At 34.1% G+C, this 22,372-nt stretch overlaps 1 protein-coding gene across 2 annotated transcripts; it reads right to left on the reverse strand.

Annotated features, from left to right (window-relative positions):
- Nucleotides 1–230: 230 nt before the first annotated feature.
- Nucleotides 231–10,484, reverse strand: LOC107801253 (kinesin-like protein KIN-5D). 2 transcript variants are annotated; one of them, XM_075242661.1, is made up of 23 exons: nt 10,267–10,484; nt 9,684–10,020; nt 9,467–9,596; nt 6,954–7,109; nt 6,401–6,877; nt 6,059–6,156; nt 5,816–5,972; nt 5,654–5,723; nt 5,487–5,563; nt 5,344–5,397; nt 5,178–5,258; nt 4,972–5,083; nt 4,310–4,396; nt 4,035–4,210; nt 2,788–2,949; nt 2,603–2,710; nt 2,330–2,488; nt 2,153–2,236; nt 1,604–1,809; nt 1,393–1,494; nt 1,194–1,303; nt 958–1,109; nt 231–856 (listed from the first exon to the last, which is right to left on the reverse strand). In XM_075242661.1, the coding sequence occupies exons 2-23, from the start codon at nt 9,869–9,871 to the stop codon at nt 641–643; spliced, it is 3,162 nt and encodes a 1,053-aa protein (XP_075098762.1). In that variant the 5' UTR covers nt 9,872–10,020; nt 10,267–10,484; the 3' UTR covers nt 231–640. The 2 variants fall into 2 exon arrangements, with proteins under 2 accessions (XP_075098762.1, XP_075098763.1); XM_075242662.1 differs by having other exon boundaries at nt 9,684–9,989; nt 10,267–10,404.
- Between the last annotated feature and the right edge of the window lie 11,888 nt (nt 10,485–22,372).

Consider the following 22,372-nt stretch of genomic DNA (forward strand, 5'->3'; position numbering starts at 1 on the left):
TCTTTCTTCCAAACTTCAATGAACATCCAAAATGATACTCCATTGTTTTATTTTATGTAACACTCTTTTTCTTTTTAATAAGTTCAAAAAAGAATAGACATCAAAATAATTCAATTTTAAACTTTTCATTTTAATTTAAAAGAATGACCTCAAGATGTCACATTGAACCAAATCATCTTCCAATCCAATTCCCAAATTGGAGTTAAAAGCCATTTCAGGTTATAAAAAACTTATCAAAGCCACTCATTGTTGCATAAAAGGACACCTCAAAGCCAGTCATTCATCCTATTCTCGTCATTGTCTCAGAAAACTCCCAACTCTGCCTCGTAGAAGAGAGAGCTCAAACAAGTGAAACTCTTCTCAATAATAATTTAAAGAATAGGATACACTAACATAAATTACATGTAGGAGACTTTTTTCTCTTTCTTTTTGGGATATGGTAACCCACATCCAAAATCCTCACTGAAGGAGCCCAATAGAGGCTTCTTCCACTTGCTCCCTTGATGATTCGAACCTCCAACGCTATGATTGGAGGTGGAGGGCCCTTACGACTAAGCTATCCCTCACTCGTCCATGTAGGTGAAAATTCTTCTTATGTACAGCTTGTACAGCTTTTCTTCCATATCTAATTTCTATAGTCCTAATTAATAGTAGTGAGAGGAAGTCTTGAATCTCTCAAAGAATGAGCGTCCTCTGCAATATGCTTTACATCTCCATTTGCTTGCTTCAGTGATTTTCCATCCCAAAATGATTTCAACAACTCCTCGAAAGGAGGAGTTTTGAGCTCTTCAATGGAAACAACGCTTGGTATACTGAAAGCTCTCTTTTTCGGTGTAGAGCATGATGGTTCGTCAACCTAGTACAAGTGACAAGATTTGGAGAAAAAAATTACATGAATAATGACGTTCCCTACAGAATAGACACGAGAGTTTCTGTCATATAGCTCTATGTCCTTACCATGTACTCTTGTGAAAGACATTGACCTGCATGATCTGTAATTTCAACAACCTTGTGGTAGTGCCCACTCTTCAATTCTCTCAGCTCTCCACAACAAGGAACAATCATGGAATCAAGGTTTCCACAAGCATCACGGTCAAGTTGTAATGAATCTGCAGATCTTAATTTAGTTAGCCGGAAGATACCAAGCAGCCAAGCAAAAGTCATTAATATATTTGTCAAACTTGATAGCTTACGGTCAATGGAAGAGAGTAGGTTTTTGTTGGCAACATCAGTGTCTTCAAGAGTAGATGACACGCCAGAAGAAAACTGCGCACGCAATGCGTCATTGGCATTCAATCCTTCGCTACAAGAATATACAAGCTCACAGTAAATAAAAAGTGATATATTGGAACTATGAGACAAAATCCTTGAATAGCAAGTGAATCAACCAACCTTACTATTTTATCCATAAACGCAACATTTCTTTCCTCTAGACTGATCAAAGCGCGTTGAGCATTCGTCCACTGTTCAGCACCCAATTTTGCCTTTTGCAAACTGCATAATATGTATTCAAGTAAGCAGAGAGACCAAGAAAAACTTCTGACAGCCAAAGAAAACATAAGTTCTCATCAGAGGTGATATGGTATATGCTAGGAGAACATACCAAGTCTGTAGCACTTCCTCCATCTCTTTCTTCCCATTTCCCACAGAAGCAGTATCCTCAAGATAATGGCATTCAGCCTTGTCCATATAATTGGTCCATTCGGCTTTGACTGAAGTGGTTGAATCTTGCATGGTTGACATCTCTTGTTTTAGTCTGCTGGTTCGGTTGTAACCACTTTCTCGGAGGTCATTAATTGCGGTTTGAACCTAGAGCAGACCAAGTAAAATATCCATTAGCTTTTGCAGCCTAGAGTAGATAAAGTATTAAGTCAATAATTGTCATCTCGGATCCACGATGTATTCTTCTTGTCACTTTTAAATGAAGAATTAACATTATTCCATCATTGAGTACAAGCACTAGAAACAAAATTCAAACATAAAAACTAGGCATGATTATGCATCTTTTTGCCATATTTATTGGTCAATGAAGTCGCTTTGCCTAGGTTTAGGGATAATATAATTTTTTTTGCCAAAACTGTACTGATGCCTTTCTTCAGCTGGTGAAGCAAATCATGATGCACGCATTTAAATGACCAATAAATCACCATACCAATTTTTTCTTCCTAGCATTTGATCCTTCAAGGAGTTCTGCCACTTTCTGCAAGATTTGCTTCTCCTCATTGGCAGCACATTCCTGTAAAAGGAAGATATCCATATGAAACTGGGTTAAGATGCATATTGACCTTCATTAAGTGATATAGAGATGCACATGGATGACTCCAATTACCTCAAACTTCTTTTCAAGTTCAGAAAACTTCTGATCACTGACTGTCTGTGCATCTTCCACTATATCACCCAATTGGGAGACATGCATATCTAAAGTCTTAAAGAAGTTGCCAGTAACTTCAGAAAATGACCTTGACGTTGTGATTGTCCTGCAGTGAGCCTATAAAGCATCCAAACTATATCACCCAAACTTGAGAAGGAAAAGGAGAGAGCTACAGAGAGGGGAACCAAGGGGTGAAGGGGGAAGATTTCACAAAATAGAAACTGCTGATACCTCACGTTGTTGTGCTGCAAATGCAATTAGTTTCTCCTCCTGGCTGTGAAGACTTTTTTGAAGATCATTAACCAAGGTATTAGCTTCAAAGCCAATCTCCTCAAAAAGCTACATTTCGATACAAAGAGATAAGCTGAATGTCAATACTACCTGGAATTTCTCAAAGAATTAAAAAAGAGGCATACCTCTCGGAGAGCAGATGAATGTTTAGAAAATTCAGAGTTTAAACGATCAAAAGTTGACTGAGCATTGCCATCGAGTTCCCCAGCCAAACCATCTAAAGCTTCAATACCAGACCCAAACATGATTTTCAAATTGTCTAGGCGCCCTCGAAGCTCCTCCATAGCCTAAAAAGTACACCAAAACCCATACTGATTAGCACGAGTAAAAACCTCTGAAGCATGTATGGCTAGCTAGAATACTGTTTTATACCCAACACTGGTTGAATATGCATGTGAAATGTGTTGTGGCACAAAAGGGCAGGTTCAGATTTTTAGATAAGTTCAGACAATTGGATTTAAGTCTTTTCATCTAGATTCCGCTGCATCAGAATGGATATTTTCAAACTTTCGTTTCATATGGGAAGAAAATTTTAAATGATAAAAAGATTTAAATGCACGTACGAAATTTTTTGAGAGGAATATGAGAGCTAAGTTGCTCGGACACGGGTGCGGATCTAGAGGTCGGATCTTTCAAGATGTAAATTTTAAGATTCGGGGATACGGATCCTAGTACGGATACGAGTGCGGGGATCCGGCTAAAAATAATTTTAAAAAATAGAAATCTCTCTAATTTATGAGAAATTTTGTGAAAAAGTTACGTATACCTAGATAAGATATGCTATTTTCTTCAAATTTACCCTAGTTTTAGTTCTGATTTTGGTAATCAAATTGTATCTCGTCTCGAATTTATCTGTCCGTCGTGGTCAAAGTACCCAAAATTGTTTGACCAGATCCGGTACGGATCCCATACCCACACCCATACTAGTGTCGTGTCGACACGGGTGCGGCACCTAAACTGCCATGTCGGAGCAACTTAGTATGAGAGAGAGAAAAAAAAAGAGCTAAAAGAAAAGGAAGATCAACCATCCATCACTATAATTAGAGGACACATGACGACTGCTGATATATGACATGTAAATTTGGATCACACATAGTTTTGATTGTGTTTTACAAAAGCGCTTTTGCAATTTCTTGAAAATGGTATGTAGGAGATGATAATCACAACCTTGGGTCAAGGCAATATTGCAAGGCCAACCCTAAATTTAGTTAAGTCAAGGATGCTTAAATCTTTGTAGACATGACATCATGAAAACAATGAATTCTGTAAGTGCAAATAGAAAAGTGCATACTTTACGACTTGTAGCTTTTTCCAGAAACATTGTAGAGTATCTTCTTTAAAAGGTAAATGGTAAATTTTAAGTCAACTATACCTCAATCTTGCTAGACACAAAGGATTGCATGTCTTCCTCCATGTGTTTGAGTTGTTGCTCTTGTTGGGTGGCTGAGGAAGAGACACTCTTATGCAGAACTTCAAGCTGTTGAGTTAATTGGGATTGGAACTTTTGAATGAGAACTTTGTTTTCATATTCTATTTTGTCCTTGCGCTCTGAAATCGACCATTATCAGTATAGTAGGTGCAATGCAGCCTTTATTTTGAGAAAGAAAGTTCATTACATCTACAAGTCTTTAAAAGATGTTGACATACCAATCTTTGCAAACAAGCTTGAGACATTTGATGCAGCATGTTCCAGCTCAGCTCGAAGTTCAAAGGCCTGCTCAACCAGTAATTTTTCTGGTAGAAGACGTTCGCTTAAATATCTCATACAACTAATCCGAAAGGTAAAATGACTCTAAAAAACCTATAGACTCCATATAATGTGTCTCCTTTGGTGAATTTGGTATTTCCCTTAAAGAGAAATATGACCCCATCCCAAATTGTTTATAACAAACACCAAAAATTGCATACTAATCCGAAAGGTAAAATGACTCTAAAAAACCTATAGACTCCATATAATGTGTCTCCTTTGGTGAATTTGGTATTTCCCTTAAAGAGAAATATGACCCCATCCCAAATTGTTTATAACAAACACCAAAAATTGCATACTAATCCGAAAGGTAAAATGACTCTAAAAAACCTATAGACTCCATATAATGTGTCTCCTTTGGTGAATTTGGTATTTCCCTTAAAGAGAAATATGACCCCATCCCAAATTGTTTATAACAAACACCAAAAATTGCATACTAATCCGAAAGGTAAAATGACTCTAAAAAACCTAAACAAAATATATTCATCCCAAAGTTCCAGAGGAAAAGCAGATGACTAATCGAAAGAGTCTGCCTTGACCATGCGCAGAGGATGCAGCTTACCAGACTTTAGAAGGTTCGTTATCAGAAATTCCTTTTCTTTTATTGTTGTAATTGCCAGCCTGTGTTTCCCTTCAAGATCAGCCAAAGTATGTTGAGTTTCCTGAAGCTTTCTCTGAAAGACACAAAATTATAGCTAATCGCCATGAGAAAGAGGTGGACAACAAAAGAAAGCTTCTGATATTAGGTGGGGTCAGAACTCCATATACCTCTGTCTTGTCAAGTTTGTCACTCAATTCAGTGGTCAACAACTGCTGAGAATTGTACAGTTCCTGAAGCTCCATGAGTTGCTGTTTTAAGCAGGCAAAAATGTAATGAGTTATGAGTTCTCAATAGTCAAATAAGATCTAGCTGAGTTATTAATCAGTAGCATACCTTGTCTTTAGTTTCTAAGTCAAGTTCCATCTTTTCTATCTTTTCAGACATTGCCTGAGAGAGGAGAAAAACATGTTTACCATAAATAAGAAAAGATTACAGGATAATTCGACCAATCATGGGATCTATGACCAGGGCCTAACCTTTTTCTCTGCTTCCTCTTGGAGATATCGATCTCTTGGTATGTAGATGCCATTCTTCTCTCTTGCAGCATACACCTCTGTTGGTAATAAAATATCAAAACATAAATAATCTAACTAGCGTCCGAGATAGAGATTCATGTACAAAGAGAAGAAGAAAGCAGTATCACCTTGCTTCAGTCTTTCAATCTCAGAATATAAGTCCTTCATTAATGCAGATTTCATCATCTTCTGGTTAATCTAAATAACAGCAAAAGAAAAGTTAAGGACAGTTGAACACAAAATCAAACAGATGGCTTTTGAGAATGCTTGATTGTCCACAGAAAACTGACCTCTGGCTTATTCTTTATGTTTTTGGCACGATGGGCATAATCTAAAGTGCTCAGAGTCTCTTCCATAGAGTGAATGGAGGGTGATATTGTCGCAATTATGCATGTCTTTGTTTTCCCTCCCAATGAATCCCTCAACAATCTTGTTATTTTGCTCTCCCTGACATACCAACAAATGCTTCTCAAGGCATGTAAAAAGCTTCATACATATTATATTGTGTAATATAGGTATGGATTTTTAAGCACCTATATGGGACATGACCAGAGTGCTCAACTAAAGAATTTATAACACGACCAAGTGTAAGCAAACTCTTGTTGATTTCCCCAGCTTCCCTCGCTCTGCCCTGCAAAAGAAATTCTATCATCTAGTACAGTTCACTATAATGTTTACAGAAAAAACACAATCAAAGTGGGAAAAAGAACCAAAAAGAACTTGAGAAGTATCTTCCAGGATAATTTGCCCTGAAGAAGGTAAATTTATGACATTTCTAAAACAACTTTTGCACACTTGTTCTTTTTTTTTCCTTTTCTTACTAACGAACTTGCTAAATGCAATGGTTAACGAATTACAGAATTTTAATGTCTCACCTCTCTTGCACCAGAACGTGAAATGTTTTCAGAACCCGCAAGGTCTACAAGATTCAGTTTGCCACATTTGATCATCTCTTCCCCTTCTGGAGTATATTCCTTGATGTGAATTGTGATAGAGAATATTGAATGAGAACGACTGCTCTGTTTGTTAAGAAGAGTTTCAGCTGTACGCCTTTTAGCAGAACCTTTCTCCAAGACATTATAGATTTCATTTGCAGAGCATACTATCTCCTCTTCCAGGCCTCTAACAAAAACTCCACCCTTACCATCTTCCATCAGAGCTAATGGTTTCTTGGATTTGTCATCTGTAAACTTAGTACATTCCTCTGGAGCTAAAAGATCAGTTATCTCCTCGTTATACAGCTCCAAGAATGTTACTTTCACGCTATATTCAGCACTTTGAGCTTCCAATATGTCAAAGATTTGCTTTATAGCTCGTGGGATGACACCTGCATCACTTGGAAATTCCCCATTCTAAACGGGGTGAACTGTAATGAATTAATATGAATAAGAAATTAGCATAATAAATGCATTTCTAACAGCTACCAACCTTCTTTCTTCCCCCTCCCTCCATTGTATAAGTTTTCCCTGTTCCTGTCTGCCCATAAGCGAAAACTGTGCAGTTATAGCCCTCTAGAACTTCAAAGACAATAGGACAGATTGCAGAATCATACAAGTCCTTCTGTTTGGACATAGGACCAAAGACCTGGATAGCATTACCCAACACAATGTTAGTGTCATCTCAAGAATCACCAGATGTCTGATTCACAACTTTTTTTATTCTTCTTTGCAACAACAACAACAACTATGCCTCATGTTAGGGAGCCCTAGATCCAATCTCATATTTGATGATTTGAACATATTTTTGTGAATGTTATTTGATATAAAAATATATGGCATTTGATATTCGTGTATCATATTTATTATTAATTGCTTGATTAATTTAATAAGGTCTTTGATTAAATTTTGAGACTTGTCATCATGATGGAGATCATGATAATGAGAGTAAAGTCTCTTACAATTTAATCTAAATTTTGTTCTTGATCGTAGGATTATTAATTTGGACATTAGTAATCCGGTTAGATCAATATTTATGTGATTGTCTTTATGGAATAAAGATTAGTTGATCTCATTAACTAAATAACATAAATAGATGATGCATATAGAGATATGATCATTGAACCGATTCATTGGATAATTCCTAATGGTTAGAATTACCATAAACTGTCAATAGGATATTCTCTTGAAGAATGTGATGTAAGAGTTTCCTTTGACCTGATATCATCATAGTAATTGACAAGTTATTTATTGTGCTTTGATACTAGACACCTATGGCCCTAGGGCGATAGTTGAAAGGATATTGGGTACGATTAAATACTTGTAGAATTAATGATTGATCAAGATGGAATCTGTCAACTCTTGGTAATGAGTTTAAGCTCCATGTTATCATAAATTATAACCGACCAAATTAAGACCTTGGCCAGGGCGATTGAATGAAAGAAGAAAAGAGTTTCTTAGGTCATTCAATGGTCGATTATTTTTTACATGAACACATAGTCTGCCGCCTATTAGGATTTGACAGTTGAACCATATCCTAGGGTGACCCAGAGCTATAAGGACAGAAGGAATTAATACATTATTTTTCTACAGGTTCTTAAGAGTAAATTGTATACTTCATGTTATCCGGTCGTTAAGGAGTGTTGCTAGACGCCACCCTTGATTAGTATATTGATGTGATCAATTTACTACCGGTTTAGTATTGAACCTATGGGGTCGCACACTAACGAGTGTTATGATCTTTGCTAAAGGATTAATTACGTTATTATTTGATAATTAAATTAATGAATTTAATTAGTCAAATAAATTTAGTTATTAGTCCAAATAAAATATTATTATATTCTTTGCTAGCACAGAGGATATAATTAATATTGTGGACAAGTTAAAATTTTCTATTTTAAATAAGAAAATTAAATTACATCTATTGGTTGATATATATATGCACTTGGTAATTATAATTAATATTTGTAGAATTCAATTTAGAATTGAATTCCATAAATGAGTTACGTGTTTTTATTTTAAAATATTAACTAATTTGTAGAATTCAATTTAGAATTGAATTCCATAAATGAGTTACATGTTTTTATTTTAAAATGTTGACTAAGTTGTAGAATTCAATTTAGAATTGAATTCTATAAATGAGTTACATGTTTTTATTTGAGAATAAATTGCTTTGAGAAAGTAATAGTGCAATACAAAGCCAAGATAAAAAATACTAGTACAAGAAAATTATTTCTTGTTCTTCTACCTTTGAGTTGAGATTTTTGAGAAAAATTTCAACATAATATTTTCATTCAATTTGTTCACGGGATTTCATTGATCAAAGAGTTGATAGCAAGGATCAGTCTCGGTGTGGATACGCATAGAGTCTTCGCACTATCGAAGAAATTTAAAATGAGACTCTCTTCACCAGGTACGTCTTAGATTCGATCTTTGACATATAAATAAATTTTAAACATGAAAAGTTCTGCCTAGATTGTTATTGTCTTCCGCTGCGTGTTATGAACACCTCTATGCAATCCTACACCTCAATCCCAAACAAGTTGGTGTCAACTATATGAATCCTTACTAACCACGTCACTCCATTTAAAGTCATCTCATGCCAATATTATGCAAATACAAATAAAAAGTATTAGAAGTCCTATATATTTTCAAAAAGTATAAATCTTTATTTTTTCAGCAGTACCAGAAAAATTAATTTTGTACCGGAACTCAAGAAGCATGGGCATTCGGTCTAAATCAATCAAGCAAGCAAATACACCTCTAGTATCAAACTAGTAGGAGCCGGTTATATGAATTCCTTGTATCATTCTGTTCTAAACAGGTAATGTGTCCGAATTATTACTTGAAATTACCGTTTTAACTATACACTCTACACTTTTTCTTTTCTTTTCTTTTCTTTTCTTTTTCTTTTTTTCTTTTGGCCAATGTTCCTTTGTCCTGTATCTATATTTCAGTACCAATGATATCAAGATAAGGATAAATCAAATAAAAGAAATTCAAAACCTTATCAAAGACAAATGTTTTGTCAATCTGCTTATTAGCAATGTTCTGCATAGCAGAAATTTCTCTTCTTCCCTCATTGCAGGAAATCACCGCTGGTGTATTCAATCTCATCTCATCCTCACTCAACGGCCTGCATATTTCATAACAATTCTATCAAATACAATCAATTCAATTCAGAGGTTACACTAAAGCTCCAAAATGCACTGATTTTACTAACCTGCAACGCACAATAACCTGCACATTGACGCCTTTATCTTTGTCATGATGCTTTCCACTCATATTTCCTTCCACCGATCGCAGATCTCTAGCCGCCTTATCGCTCGACCGCGGTGTCTGCGACGGTGACCGCGTGACATAGCCACCTCCTCCTCTTCTCTGTTGCTGCTGAGATTGCGATGACTCCATTTCTAGAATGATCTTCTAATTATATCCTCCAATCTCACAACCGTTTCTACCGATTCTCTGATTCAACTCAGCTCGTTTTGAAATCTAAGAACAAAAACCTGATGTAGCAATATAGAAGCTTCCAGAAAACACAATGTCACTCGATTGCGCTGAAACAGTATAAAGAAGAAGTAAAAATGTAGATTTTCACGTCAAATGTGAGAGGTAAATACAGACGAAAATTCACCGTCAAATCGAAAACGATTGATTAAATGCTAGAGAATTGAGATTTCGTCATTCAAATAACAAAAGCATGAAAAAAAATCAGGAATAAAAAAAAGAAATACATTGATTGATGTATATGCATTTATATTCGTACGATACAGACAAATGATTAAGAAAATGTGTAGACTTACCGACGATTAAATCGCCGGACGGCCGTTGAGAGATTCAATACAATGTGAGAACAACGGCGATGTTTTAGAGAGAAGATTTTGGAGAGAGAATGTAGTGATTTTGATTTGAAAAGAAATAGACTGTGATAAATTGGTGATTTTTTTTCTTTTATGGTTATAAAAAAATAGTACTAGAAGTAATTGAGAAGAGCAGCTGTGTGCATATGCGCGTGACGTGTGATAAAGTTGAAGAGAGAGCTCAGATTTTGTGGCTGTTACGGGGCATTTGAAATAGATTTTTGACCGTTGTAACATAAAAACAAAAAGAAAAAGTTTTTACACATAATTGAAGGATCTGGTTATGAGAGAGGGCACACTTTTGCTAATTATTACGAGAAATGCCACAGAGTTTGATTGCGAATCATATACATCAACCCGCCTCAATTGGTTTTGTGGTTCATTACATACTTGTATTTAGTTTTATAACCATATTTTTCATTTTATACATAAGAGATTTATTTTTATACATAAAAGATCTTTTTTCTTTACACGTAAGAGATTTAAAAAAGATATTTTTTTAAATTCAACATTGTAAAATACCACGAAGGCCTAAAACCTCCTCAATTATGATAGGTAAGGTGGGCTATTCGAATTTATATTTATTCTGTTCCATTTCACATACTTACTGTAGTGACTGTAAAAATTCTGTTGAAAAATTAAAGAGTTAGTTCATAAATAAATAAATAATACTTACTCAAAAATTAATGCAAGAAAGTAGATACAGAAAATATCTCGATTTTCAACCAAAAAATGAAAATGATAAATAACGACAAAGAAGGTGAGAATGCTAAAATGGTGTATAATTATTTGTGAATGCTAAAATGGTATATTTATTTATGTGTTAACAATGTGAAAATCAGTTACTCCTACTAGTTTACTTTGATTAATTACTTATTTGATGACGATGTGAAGCCTCTCCGTAAAAAAATACATCCATCCAGTATTTATACTTAGATCAAACTATTAATTTATCATTGACTAAATGATATATTAAGGTGAAAATATATAGTATTAATTTATTACTACAATTTTGTGATAAAGCGTACGCGAAGATACGTGTCGTGTATTAATTGATCGATTTGGTATTAAGAATCTTAATTTCTTATTAGTATATTGAGGGTTACTTTAAAATCTATGAATTAATGAAAAAAATGGATATGATAATGTTGGGATGGTTTGAATTAATTGTTTATCTTGAAAAATAAAAGATTTGAATTAATTCTTTTCTTCTCGGGGGTAAAATTTGAATTCAAGAATCTTCTTAATTATATTTTCAAGGTTTATTTCCCAAAAAAAAAATCTCTGAGTGCTTTAGGAGCTTAAACGGATGGGACATTCGGCTAGTTTAGTATACCCAATAATTCAGTAGCATACGTTAAATGCCAACTCTCTTTGAAAACTAAAATTACCACTTTCAATTAGTTTCAATTGGTTAAGGTATGACCAATTCAACTTTCTTCTCTTATATGAAGTACCTTGTTTTGACTTTACTAAAACACCATAATATTTCGAAATCATAGTGATTGATCTATTCAATGATGTTGATTTTTCTTTTTCTAATCTACTCAAGGATCTTTAATTTTCTTCGATACTAAATAAAGAGTGTTGCTAGAAATAGATGAAATCAATATGATGATTATTAGATATCAATCTTCAAATTCTAGCTAGTATTGACGAAATTTTCAAATGATTTTCTCCTATCTAAATTTTATAGTGGATAGTTATTCTGTATTTTTGTTGATGGAAGAATGTAAATATTTGATAAAATAATTTAAACTTGTGCAAGTTGATCCAAACACCGCCATTATTAGAAATATTTCTATGGATATTTGTGATGTTTTAGAAATTTAAGAAAGTTAAATATATCACTCAAATTTCTCTGGAAAAAAAAAAGGTGTTTCTTTGTGACATGTATAATCCAATTTGATTTTATTTTAAGGCTAATTTGTGACTACAATTTAGCGATTCTATATATTATAAAAAAATTCAACGTAAGAAAAAAGACGTTTAAAGAAGGTTGCCGTCTTATGTTTAATGACTAGCGCCGAGTTTACCTTATCAAGACGTTTAAAGAAGGTTGCCGTCTTTAAACCCTTAAAAGGGTATAGAATAGTGCTTCTATTACTTTCAAACAAGAGATATAGAATGAATTAGTCAAATGAATCATAGAACTAAAACTTGATTTAAGGAGCTCCAAAAGTTGGACCAGTTTAATAACTCCATTATTGAGCCAATATATATAGGTACTTATCAAAAGTGAAGTAGCCGTTACTATTTCCCATATGAATTAAAATGGTCAATTGGTTTTTCGGCAAAGGGCTAAATATACCTCTCTACTTTCGAAAATGGTCTAAGAATACCCCTCGTTATACTATTGGGTTATCTATACCCCTGCAGTCATACTTTGGGTTCAAATATACCCCTAATTTAAACGGAGGGACACGTGTCATCGTCCTGTTGGTCAATTCTAAATATCTCCTAATTAATTAAAAAGACTCATTACCCATATCCGAAAAATAAATTATTTTTTGTAAAAACTGAAAAAAACTAAAAACAAATTTTACAAAAAACTGAAAAAACGAAAATATTTTTTTTCAGTTTTTACAAAAAAATTCTGCTTTAAAAAAACTGAAAAATATTTTCTAAAACAATATTTTTGTAAAAACTGGGGAAAAAAAAACTGAAAATCAATTTTCTAAAGCAATTAAAAACTGGAAAAAACTGAAATATTTTTAACTAAAAACTGAAGAAAAAAAAATATTTGTTTTTTCAGTTTTAACAAAAATATTGCTTTAGAAAATTACTTTTTAGTTTTTTTTCAGTTTTTACACAAATATTGTTTTAGAAAATAATTTTCAGTTTTTTTTAAAAGCAACATTTTTGTAAAAACTGAAAAAACAAATATTTTCTTCTTTTTTTTCAGTTTTTAGTTAAAAATATTTCAGTTTTTTCCAGTTTTTAATTGCTTTAGAAAATTACTTTTCAGTTTTTACAAAAATATTGTTTCAGAAAATATTTTTCAGTTTTTTTAAAGAAGTTTTTTAGTAAAAACTGGAAAAAAAAAATATTTTCGTTTTTTCAGTTTTTAGTAAAAAAATATTTTTAGTTTTTTCCAATTTTTACAAAAAAAAATATTATTTTTCGGGTATGGGTAATGGGTCTTTTTAATTAATTAGAAGATATTTAGAATTGACCAACAGGACGATGACACGTGTCCCTCCGTTTAAATGAGGGGTATATTTGAACTCAAAGTATGACTGCAGGGGTATAGATAACCCAATAGTATAACGAGGGGTATTCTTAGACCATTTTCGAAAGTAGAAGGGTATATTTTGGCTCTTTGCCATTGGTTTTTTGGCCTTTTACAAACTTGTTTTTAGTTTTATGACCCTACCTCTTCTATTTTTTACACATGGGAGATTTACTTTTACACATAAGAGATCTTTCATTTACACATAAGATATCTAAAAAGACATTTTCTTAAATTTAACATTGTAAAAGGTCAAAAAAACCTAAAATCTCGAATTAAAAAGTCTATTGTAAATTAACGGTGAAATGGTACGTAAGAATCAATCAAATAACATAGTAGCTTTTCAAATATTTTATGTATTCTTGCTAGCTAGCTAGTAGATTATAGTGATAATATTATTCAAAGAAAGTTCAGAAATTTTCCACAACTTAAATACTAACAGTAGCGCTCGCATTAATTACTATGTATAAGTGATAACAATGTATCACCTTCCATTAGCTTAATTTAATCCATTATCACACTAACCCCCCCCCCCCCTGCAAATGAGAAAAAATGAAAAGAAAATGTTTATATGCCTTTTCTTTGTTCAAATATTTCTAATTACATTTTTGTATGCTCTTTTCCCACTATAATAACGTATACATGTCCTAAAACAAACGTACATTTACCAGGTTAGAAACAAATTTCGTCTAATAAAGATCTTAATTAAATTAAACCTATGTGTTCCTCCAACAAAGATATTTATCTGGGAGTGAAAATTGGTTTGTTATAGTCTTAAAATGCATATGTAAAGGTTAAAATGTATTTTTGACACTAATAGTCATATATCTATCTATCTATACTATACTATATTAAAAGCACGAAGGCACTTAGCGAAATATCGTTCGCCTTTTTTACTCTTTTTAAAATAGAGTTCACATTAGACAAAATAGTCATTTGATTATTTTTCTAATATTTATAAATAGACATCTAATTAATTCCCTACTGTTTAGGAATAGTTATTTAATTACTGTTTTAAACTATTCCTAATATTTATAAATAGATATTTAATTAATTCCCTCCTATGTTTTAATACCCTTTAGTATTATTAAAGTTTTCTTTCTAATTTAGGAGGATCTTTTTTAGTTAATAAAAATTTGTCTAATTCACACAAAATATGAAGGTTTCCTTTTTTCTTTAGTTAATAAACTTTTAACTAATTCACATACTAGGAAACTTTTGATACTTTCAACTATATTTAAATTTAAGGGTATTAAAATTTCAACTAAGAAAGTTTTGATATAAAATTTTGACACTAAATTTTTTAATAAATTATATTAGATGAAGACGAGCTCTTTGAGAATTTATTAGTCTTTTTTCTAATAAAAGTTTTACACAATTTTATATACGCATGTAATTCTATAAAAAAGTTACAATTTCACTTTTTCATCATCATAATTTTGCCTTGTTCGAGCAACAACTACAAAATTAAGGGTTTTAGGTTCTCTTTCTTTGAGCAATTTTTTTTTATATTAGTAGTTGAATTTTGCATTCATGTAGTTTTATTAGTAGTTGAATTTTGCATGCACGTATTTAACCGATACATCTTATTTTGATGTTCTTAATTGTAAAGCTTGGTTGAATAGTATCCTTTTTGCATTAGACTATATGCTTTAACCTTTTGTCAAGTTATTTTTTCTATTATTTTTTTGTGCTCTTATTGGATCTTTTTCTCCGTTTTTAGCAGCTTTTAATAGTATTTATATTGGACAAAACTGTATTAATTAATTTTCTTAAAATTTTAAGATTTTGCACTTAACTAAAACTTTAGTTATAATTTTTTTATTAGTTCCAATGTATAAAGTTGTTGATATGTATATTGAAGTCAATATCAATAATTTATTTAAGATATTGAAGTCATCAGGACAAATTACCTATTGATTTTACGTTCAGATACCTCTTTTTTCTCTTTTTCCGGTTTAAAACTTTTAATTAACCCTACACATGTATTACTATTACAATATTTTGTCTGTTCGTAAGATTTCATGGTTAGTTATTAATTGTTGGATAGGCTTTTGAAAGTTATTTAGTTATCTTTCAGATAGGTTTTTACAGAAAAGTTCAATTTTCTTCTATTATTTATCTGATGAATATATTTATTTTTTCTTACTTTCTTTTCATCCTTTCTTGAGTCGAAGGTTTATCGGAAACAACCTCTTTACTTTTTTGGTAGGGGTAAGGTCTACGTACACTATCCTTTGCAGACCATACTTGTGGGATTATACTGAGTTTGTTGTTGTTGATGATGTCGTTATTGCTGTTGTTTTAGATTATTTTTAATGTGCCTTGTACTTCATAGTTCTTGTAAAAAAAATTATTGGCTTTAATTATTGATTTAAACTCCATATTGCTTAGTATTTTTTATGTTCGTCTCTGACTCTATTCACATATTTGATATTTATTTATATATTATTCTCATGCCAGTTTGGGTTGAATAAACTTTTTTGAGATCAGAATAAACACACGACTCAAAGAAGGGAATAAAATGAGATTGAAATGGTAAGAATAACTCTAAATCTTTTGCCCCCTAGATTCATTTTTCTTATTCATAAATTCTAATTTTCCGGATTATTTTCTAAATTTTTGTCCCCTTGAATTACAACAATTGAAAATGTAATACAAGTTAAGGTTAGTATATATGGAAATTATCACAAATATATCAGTGCTAAATTGATAAGAAAAAAAATACAAAATCGGGATGAAGCATCTTAGTCAAACATCTTGCACATATATTGACGCGAGGCACACGTGCAACGCATGTACACTAAACTAGTATTATTATAAAAGTGGAAAGACCTAAACTAAAAAGTTAAATTACTTTAATACCCTTTTTAAAAATCTCACTAACCTACTTACAATTAATCTAGCGAAATATCGTTTGCCCTTTTTACCCTTAAAATTTGATTTTATAATGGACAAGACTGTCATTTAAATTATCTCCTAATATTTAGAAGTTTTAAATCAAGTGAAATTTTACTAATTAAAGTTTTCCTTATTTAAACGGTTACATATAAGTCTAAGATTTAGGACATAAAGTCAATTAAAATTTGACCTTGTATAGATCGAACAATTCATTTATAATAATTTGTTCCTACTTTTTTAGACCTACGAATTAGGAATGTATATTTATAAATTTGATAAAGCATGTTAAGATTCTATTCAATGTACAGTTTTCTTCCAAATTAAGTATTTAAACTTTTCATTATATATCAAACGTATATAATTATTTTCTTAAAAACATACTTTACCATTGAAGTTTATTCCATATTTTGACTATCTGTAACTTTAATCCATTATATAGATTTGGGTGAGAAGTAAATGAATTAAAAAGGTAAATTAAAGACTGATGTCTCCTTTATTGACATGTTTTGAGAGGCAACCAAGTTAAGAATTAAATAAATCAGAAAACAACATTTCCTCTTAGAGGAATAATTCACAATTACATATTATATGTCACGACCCAATTTCACTTGTAGGTCGTGATGGCGCCCAACACTACAGCTAGGCAAGCCAAATAATAAATTAAGCATATATTGATAAAATTTAAAACCAAGAAAATATAAACCCAAACTCTACCAATGTGTGTGCCAAAACCTGGTGTCACAAGTGAATGAGCATCTAGTAGATTATACAAAACTCCAAATACTGTCTGAAATAAAATAGACAGAATGTAAATATAAGAAGAGACACTGGTAGCTGCAGAATGGCTCAGAAAGGCAGCTCACCACTATGCCTCGGGATGACATGAGTATGTGATGATAGGTCCTCCACTAGTACATGTCTCAGATCCTGCACAAAAAGTGCAGCAAGTGTAGTATGAGTACGTAAACAACGTGTACCCAGTAAGTATCAAGCCTAATCTCGAAGTGGTAGAGACGAGATGGCCGACTTTGACACTCACTATGGGTCAATAATAATAATTAAAATAAAGCTAGAATATTTAAATCAGCATGATTCATAGAATATAACAATAATTTATTTAACCAGTAGAAAATAATTAAAATCCTTCAAAATGCAACAATTCTATATATATATATATATATATATATATATATATATATATATATATATATATATATATATATATATTAAATCCTTCAATTTCAATAAAAATTCTAATTTATCAAATAGTTTTATAAAACTGCAATTCAATTTTAATGAATTTCCAATTTATCAAATAGCTTCACAAGCTGCAATAAACCGTCAAAGTATCATGTAATTATTATTATTATTAAGCACGATTTCTTCCAAGGTCGTTCGGCCCGATCCAGAATAATGTGTACACTGCCGAGGGACGTGCGGCATGATCCATAGATGCATCTATCCTGCCGAGGCGTTCGGCCCGATCCACAAGAAAGGAGGACATTTTCTTATGTACCTCCAGAATAAGAGTATTTATTGTAAAGTTTATTCGAGAGGATAACAATTTATTTCAATAATTAATTAATCTAAACAAAATTAAGCATATGAAGATTTCATATTTCTCTACCTTTCATAACAATTCACAATATGTACATCAAATAAATATTTTAATTAATAAAGAATACAATTTACACAAGTAATTCATACTTTGAGTCCTAAACTACCCGGACTTTAGCATTAATAGTAGCTACGCACGGACTCTCGTCACCTCGTGCACACGTAGCCCCTACAATTTAGCAAAAATATATTTAATTTTAATCACCTATGAGGTAATTTCCCCCTCATAAGATTAGACAAGTGACTTACCTCGTCTTGCTCCAATTTAATCCACTATAAGGCCTTTTCCACGATTATCCAACTCCGTCTGGCTCGAATCTAACCAAAATAATTCGATACAATCACTAAATATTATAAGAATCAATTCTATAAGAAAATACTACATATTTAAGAAAAGATCCCGAAATTAATTAAAAATTCGCCCGCGTGGCCCACATCTCGGAATCCGGCGAAAGTTATGAAATTCGATAACCCATTCAATTACGAGTCCAACCATACCAGTTTCACTCAAATCCGACTCCGAATCGATACCGAAATCTCAAAATTTTGTTTCTATGAGATTTCTAAACTTTTCCAAATTTCAATCTCAAAACACTAATTAAATTGTGAAAACAATGATATACTTGTATATGTAGACCAAATCCGAGTTAGAATCACTTACCCAATATTTTTCCCTTGAAAATCTGCCAAAAGTCGCCTCTGCTCAGGCTCAAGTTCGTCAAAAATGGCAAATGGGACTCGATCGCGGCTTCGATAACAGGCTCGAGCCTGGACCTCGGTCATGGCCTCGATCAGGGCATCGAGGTTGGGCCTTCGATCAGAACATCGAGGCTGGGCCTTTGATCAGGGCATCGAGCATGTGCCTTCGATCAGGACATCGAGGCTGGGCCTTCGATCAGGGCATCGAGGTTGGGCCTTCGATCAGGACATCGAGCATGTGCCTTCGATCAGGACATCGAGGTTGGGCCTTCGATCAGGTCATCGAGCATGGGTCTCGATCCTAGCCCTCGAGTCTTACCCTCGATCATGTCCTCGAGCTGGACCTTCGATCGTGGCTTCGATTTCAAGCTCGAGCCTGAGCCTCGTCAACCCTGGGTTCGATACCTGGGCTCGATATCAACTCAGAATATCCAACAGAAGAGGAAACTGCAGCAGCTTTTAAGTCCAATTTTTGATTCGTTAACCATCCGAAACTCACCCGAGGCCCTCGGGACCTCAACCAAATATACCAACAAGTCCTAAAACATCATATGAACTTAGTCAAACCTCTAAATCATATCAAACAATGCTAAAACCATGAATCATACCCCAATTCAAGCTTAATGAAACTAAGAGTTTTCAACTTCTACATTCGATGTCGGAACCTATCAAATCAACTCCGATTGACCTCAAATTTTACACACAAGTCATAAATGACATAACGGAGCTATGAAAATTTTTGGAATTGGATTCCGATTCCGGTATAAAAAAGTCAACTCATCGGTCAAACTTCCAAACTTAAATTCTTGTTTTTAGCCATTTCAAGCCTAATTTAACTACGGACTTCCAAATAAAATTTCGAACACGCTCCTAAGTTCAAAATCACCATACGAAACTATTGGAATTGTCAAAATTCTATTCCGGGGTCGTTTTCACATAATTAGACATCCGGTCACTATTCGAACTTAAACATTTTAATTTTTCTTCAAAATTCCATATCTCGGGCTAGGGACCTCGGAATTTGATTCCGGGCATACGCCTAAGTCCCAAATCACGATACGGACCTACCGGAACTGTCAAAATACTGATCCGAGTCAGTTTGCTCAAAATGTTGACCAAAGTCAACTCAGTTGAGTTTTAAAGCTCTAATTCACATTTTAAATCCATTTTTCACATAAAAACTTTTCATAAAATTTTACGGATTGTGCACGCAAGTCGAGAAATGATAAATAGTACTTTTTGAGGTCTTAGAACACATAATTAATTATTAAATTTAAAGATAATATTTTGGGTCATCACATTCTCCACCTCTTAAACAAATGTTCGTCCTCGAACGGGTTTAGAATTATACATGAAGTGCTGAATAAGTCTGGATATCTGCTCCGCATGTTTTCCTCGGCCTCCCAAGTCACTTCCTCGACTGGTTGGCCCCTCCACTGGACTTTTACTGTAGAAATCATCTTAGGACCTCAACTGGCGAACCTGTTTATCAACGATGGCAATTGGCTCCTCTTTATAACCCAAGCTATTATCTAGCTGAACTGTGCTGAAGTCTAACACATGTGATAGGTCGGCATGATACTTTCGGAGCATAGATACGTGGAGAACCGGATGAACTCCCGATAGGCTGGGAGGCAATGCAAGCTCATAAGCAACCTCCCCAACTCGTTTCAACACCTCAAATGGGCCTATAAACCTTGGGCTCAATTTCCCCCTTTTCCCCAAATCTCATGATTCCCTTCATCGGCGAAACCTTTAAGAGAACTTTTTCACCTACCATAAATGATATATCACGCGCTTTATAATCTGCGCAACTTTTATGCATGGACTGTGCTGTACGAAGTCGTTCCTGAATCAACTTTACCTTTTCCAAGGCATCCCTTACCAAATCAGTACCATATAACTTAGCCTCACCTGGATCAAACCATCCGATAGGTGAACGACATCGCCGACCATATAAAGCCTCAAATTGAACCATCTCGATGCTGGATTGGTAACCGTTATTATAAGCAAACTCAGCCAAAGGTAGGAAACGATCCCACTGACCTCTAAAGTCGATCACACATGCCCTGAGCATATCCTCCAAAATTTGAATTGTCCGCTCTGACTGCCCGTCAGTCTATGGATGAAAGGTTGTGCTGAGCTCTACACGGGTCCCCAACTCACTCTGTACTGCTCTCCAGAAATGTGAAGTAAACTGAGGGCCTCTATCCGATATGATGGAAATTGGCACACCGTGCAACCGAACTATCTCCTGAATATAAATCTGGGACAACCTCTCTGAAGTATACATAGTCACAACAGGAATAAAATGTGCCGACTTGGTCAACCTATCAACAATCACCCAAACTGCATCAAACTTCCTCAAGGTCCGCGGCAACCCAACTACAAAGTCCATAGTAATTCGTTCCCATTTCCACTCTGGTATAGTCATCTGCTGAAGTAGGTCACCTAGCCTCTGGTGCTCATATTTCACTTCCTGGTAATTTAGATACCTAGATACATACTCAACTATGTCCTTTTTCATTCGTCGCCACCAATAATGCTGCCTCAAGTCACGATACATCTTAGTAGCACCTAGATGAATAGAATACCGAAAACTGTGTGCCTCCTCCAAGATCTTTTTCCTCAATCCATCCACATTAGGAACACATAGACGATCCTGAAGTCGCAAAACACCATCCGCTCTAATAGTAACTTCCTTGGCACCACCTCGTAGTACCGTGTCATGAAGAGCCGTCAAGTATGGGTCATCATATTGGCGAGCCTTGATCTGTTCAAATAGTGAAGATTGGGCCACCACACATGCAAGAACTCGGCTGGGCTCTGAAATATCCAGCCTCACAAGTCTGTTAGCCAAGGACTGAATATCTGAGGTTAATGGCCTTTCCTCTGCTGAAATGAAAGCCAAACTACCCATACTCTCCGCCTTTCTGCTCAAGGTATCTGCAACCATATTTGCTTTGCGTGGATGATACAGGATAGTAATATCATAATCTTTTAGTAACTCCAGCCATCTGCGCTGCCTCAAATTTAGGTCCCTCTACTTGAACAAATGCTGCAAACTGCGATGATCAGTGTAAACTTCACAAGACACCCCATAAAGATAATGCCTCCAAATCTTAAGAGCGTGAACAATCGCAGCTAACTCTAAATCATGTACCAGATAATTCTTTTCGTAGGGCTTCAGCTGATGTGAAGCATATGCAATAACTTACCCTTCCTGCATCAATACACAACCCAAGCCAATGCGCGAAGTGTTGTAATACACTGTATACATCCCCGAACCGGAAGGCAACATTAACACTGGTGATGTAGTCAATGATGTCTTGAGCTTCTGAAAGCTTACCTCACAATCATCGGACCATCGGAATGGAGCACTCTTCTGGGTTAATTTGGTCAAAGGTGCTGCAATATATGAAAAACCTTCCACGAACCGATGATAATAACCTGTCAAACCCAGAAAACTCCTGATCTCCGTCGCCGAAGTGGGACGATGCCAATTCTGAACTGCCTCAATCTTTTTGGGATCAACTTTAATACCTTTGCCCGATACAATATATCCCAAAAATGCTACAGACTCAAGCCAGAACTCACATT

This window comes from Nicotiana tabacum, chromosome 22 (genome assembly GCF_000715075.1).
Source record: "Nicotiana tabacum cultivar K326 chromosome 22, ASM71507v2, whole genome shotgun sequence".
Classification (NCBI taxonomy): Eukaryota; Viridiplantae; Streptophyta; class Magnoliopsida; order Solanales; family Solanaceae; genus Nicotiana; species Nicotiana tabacum.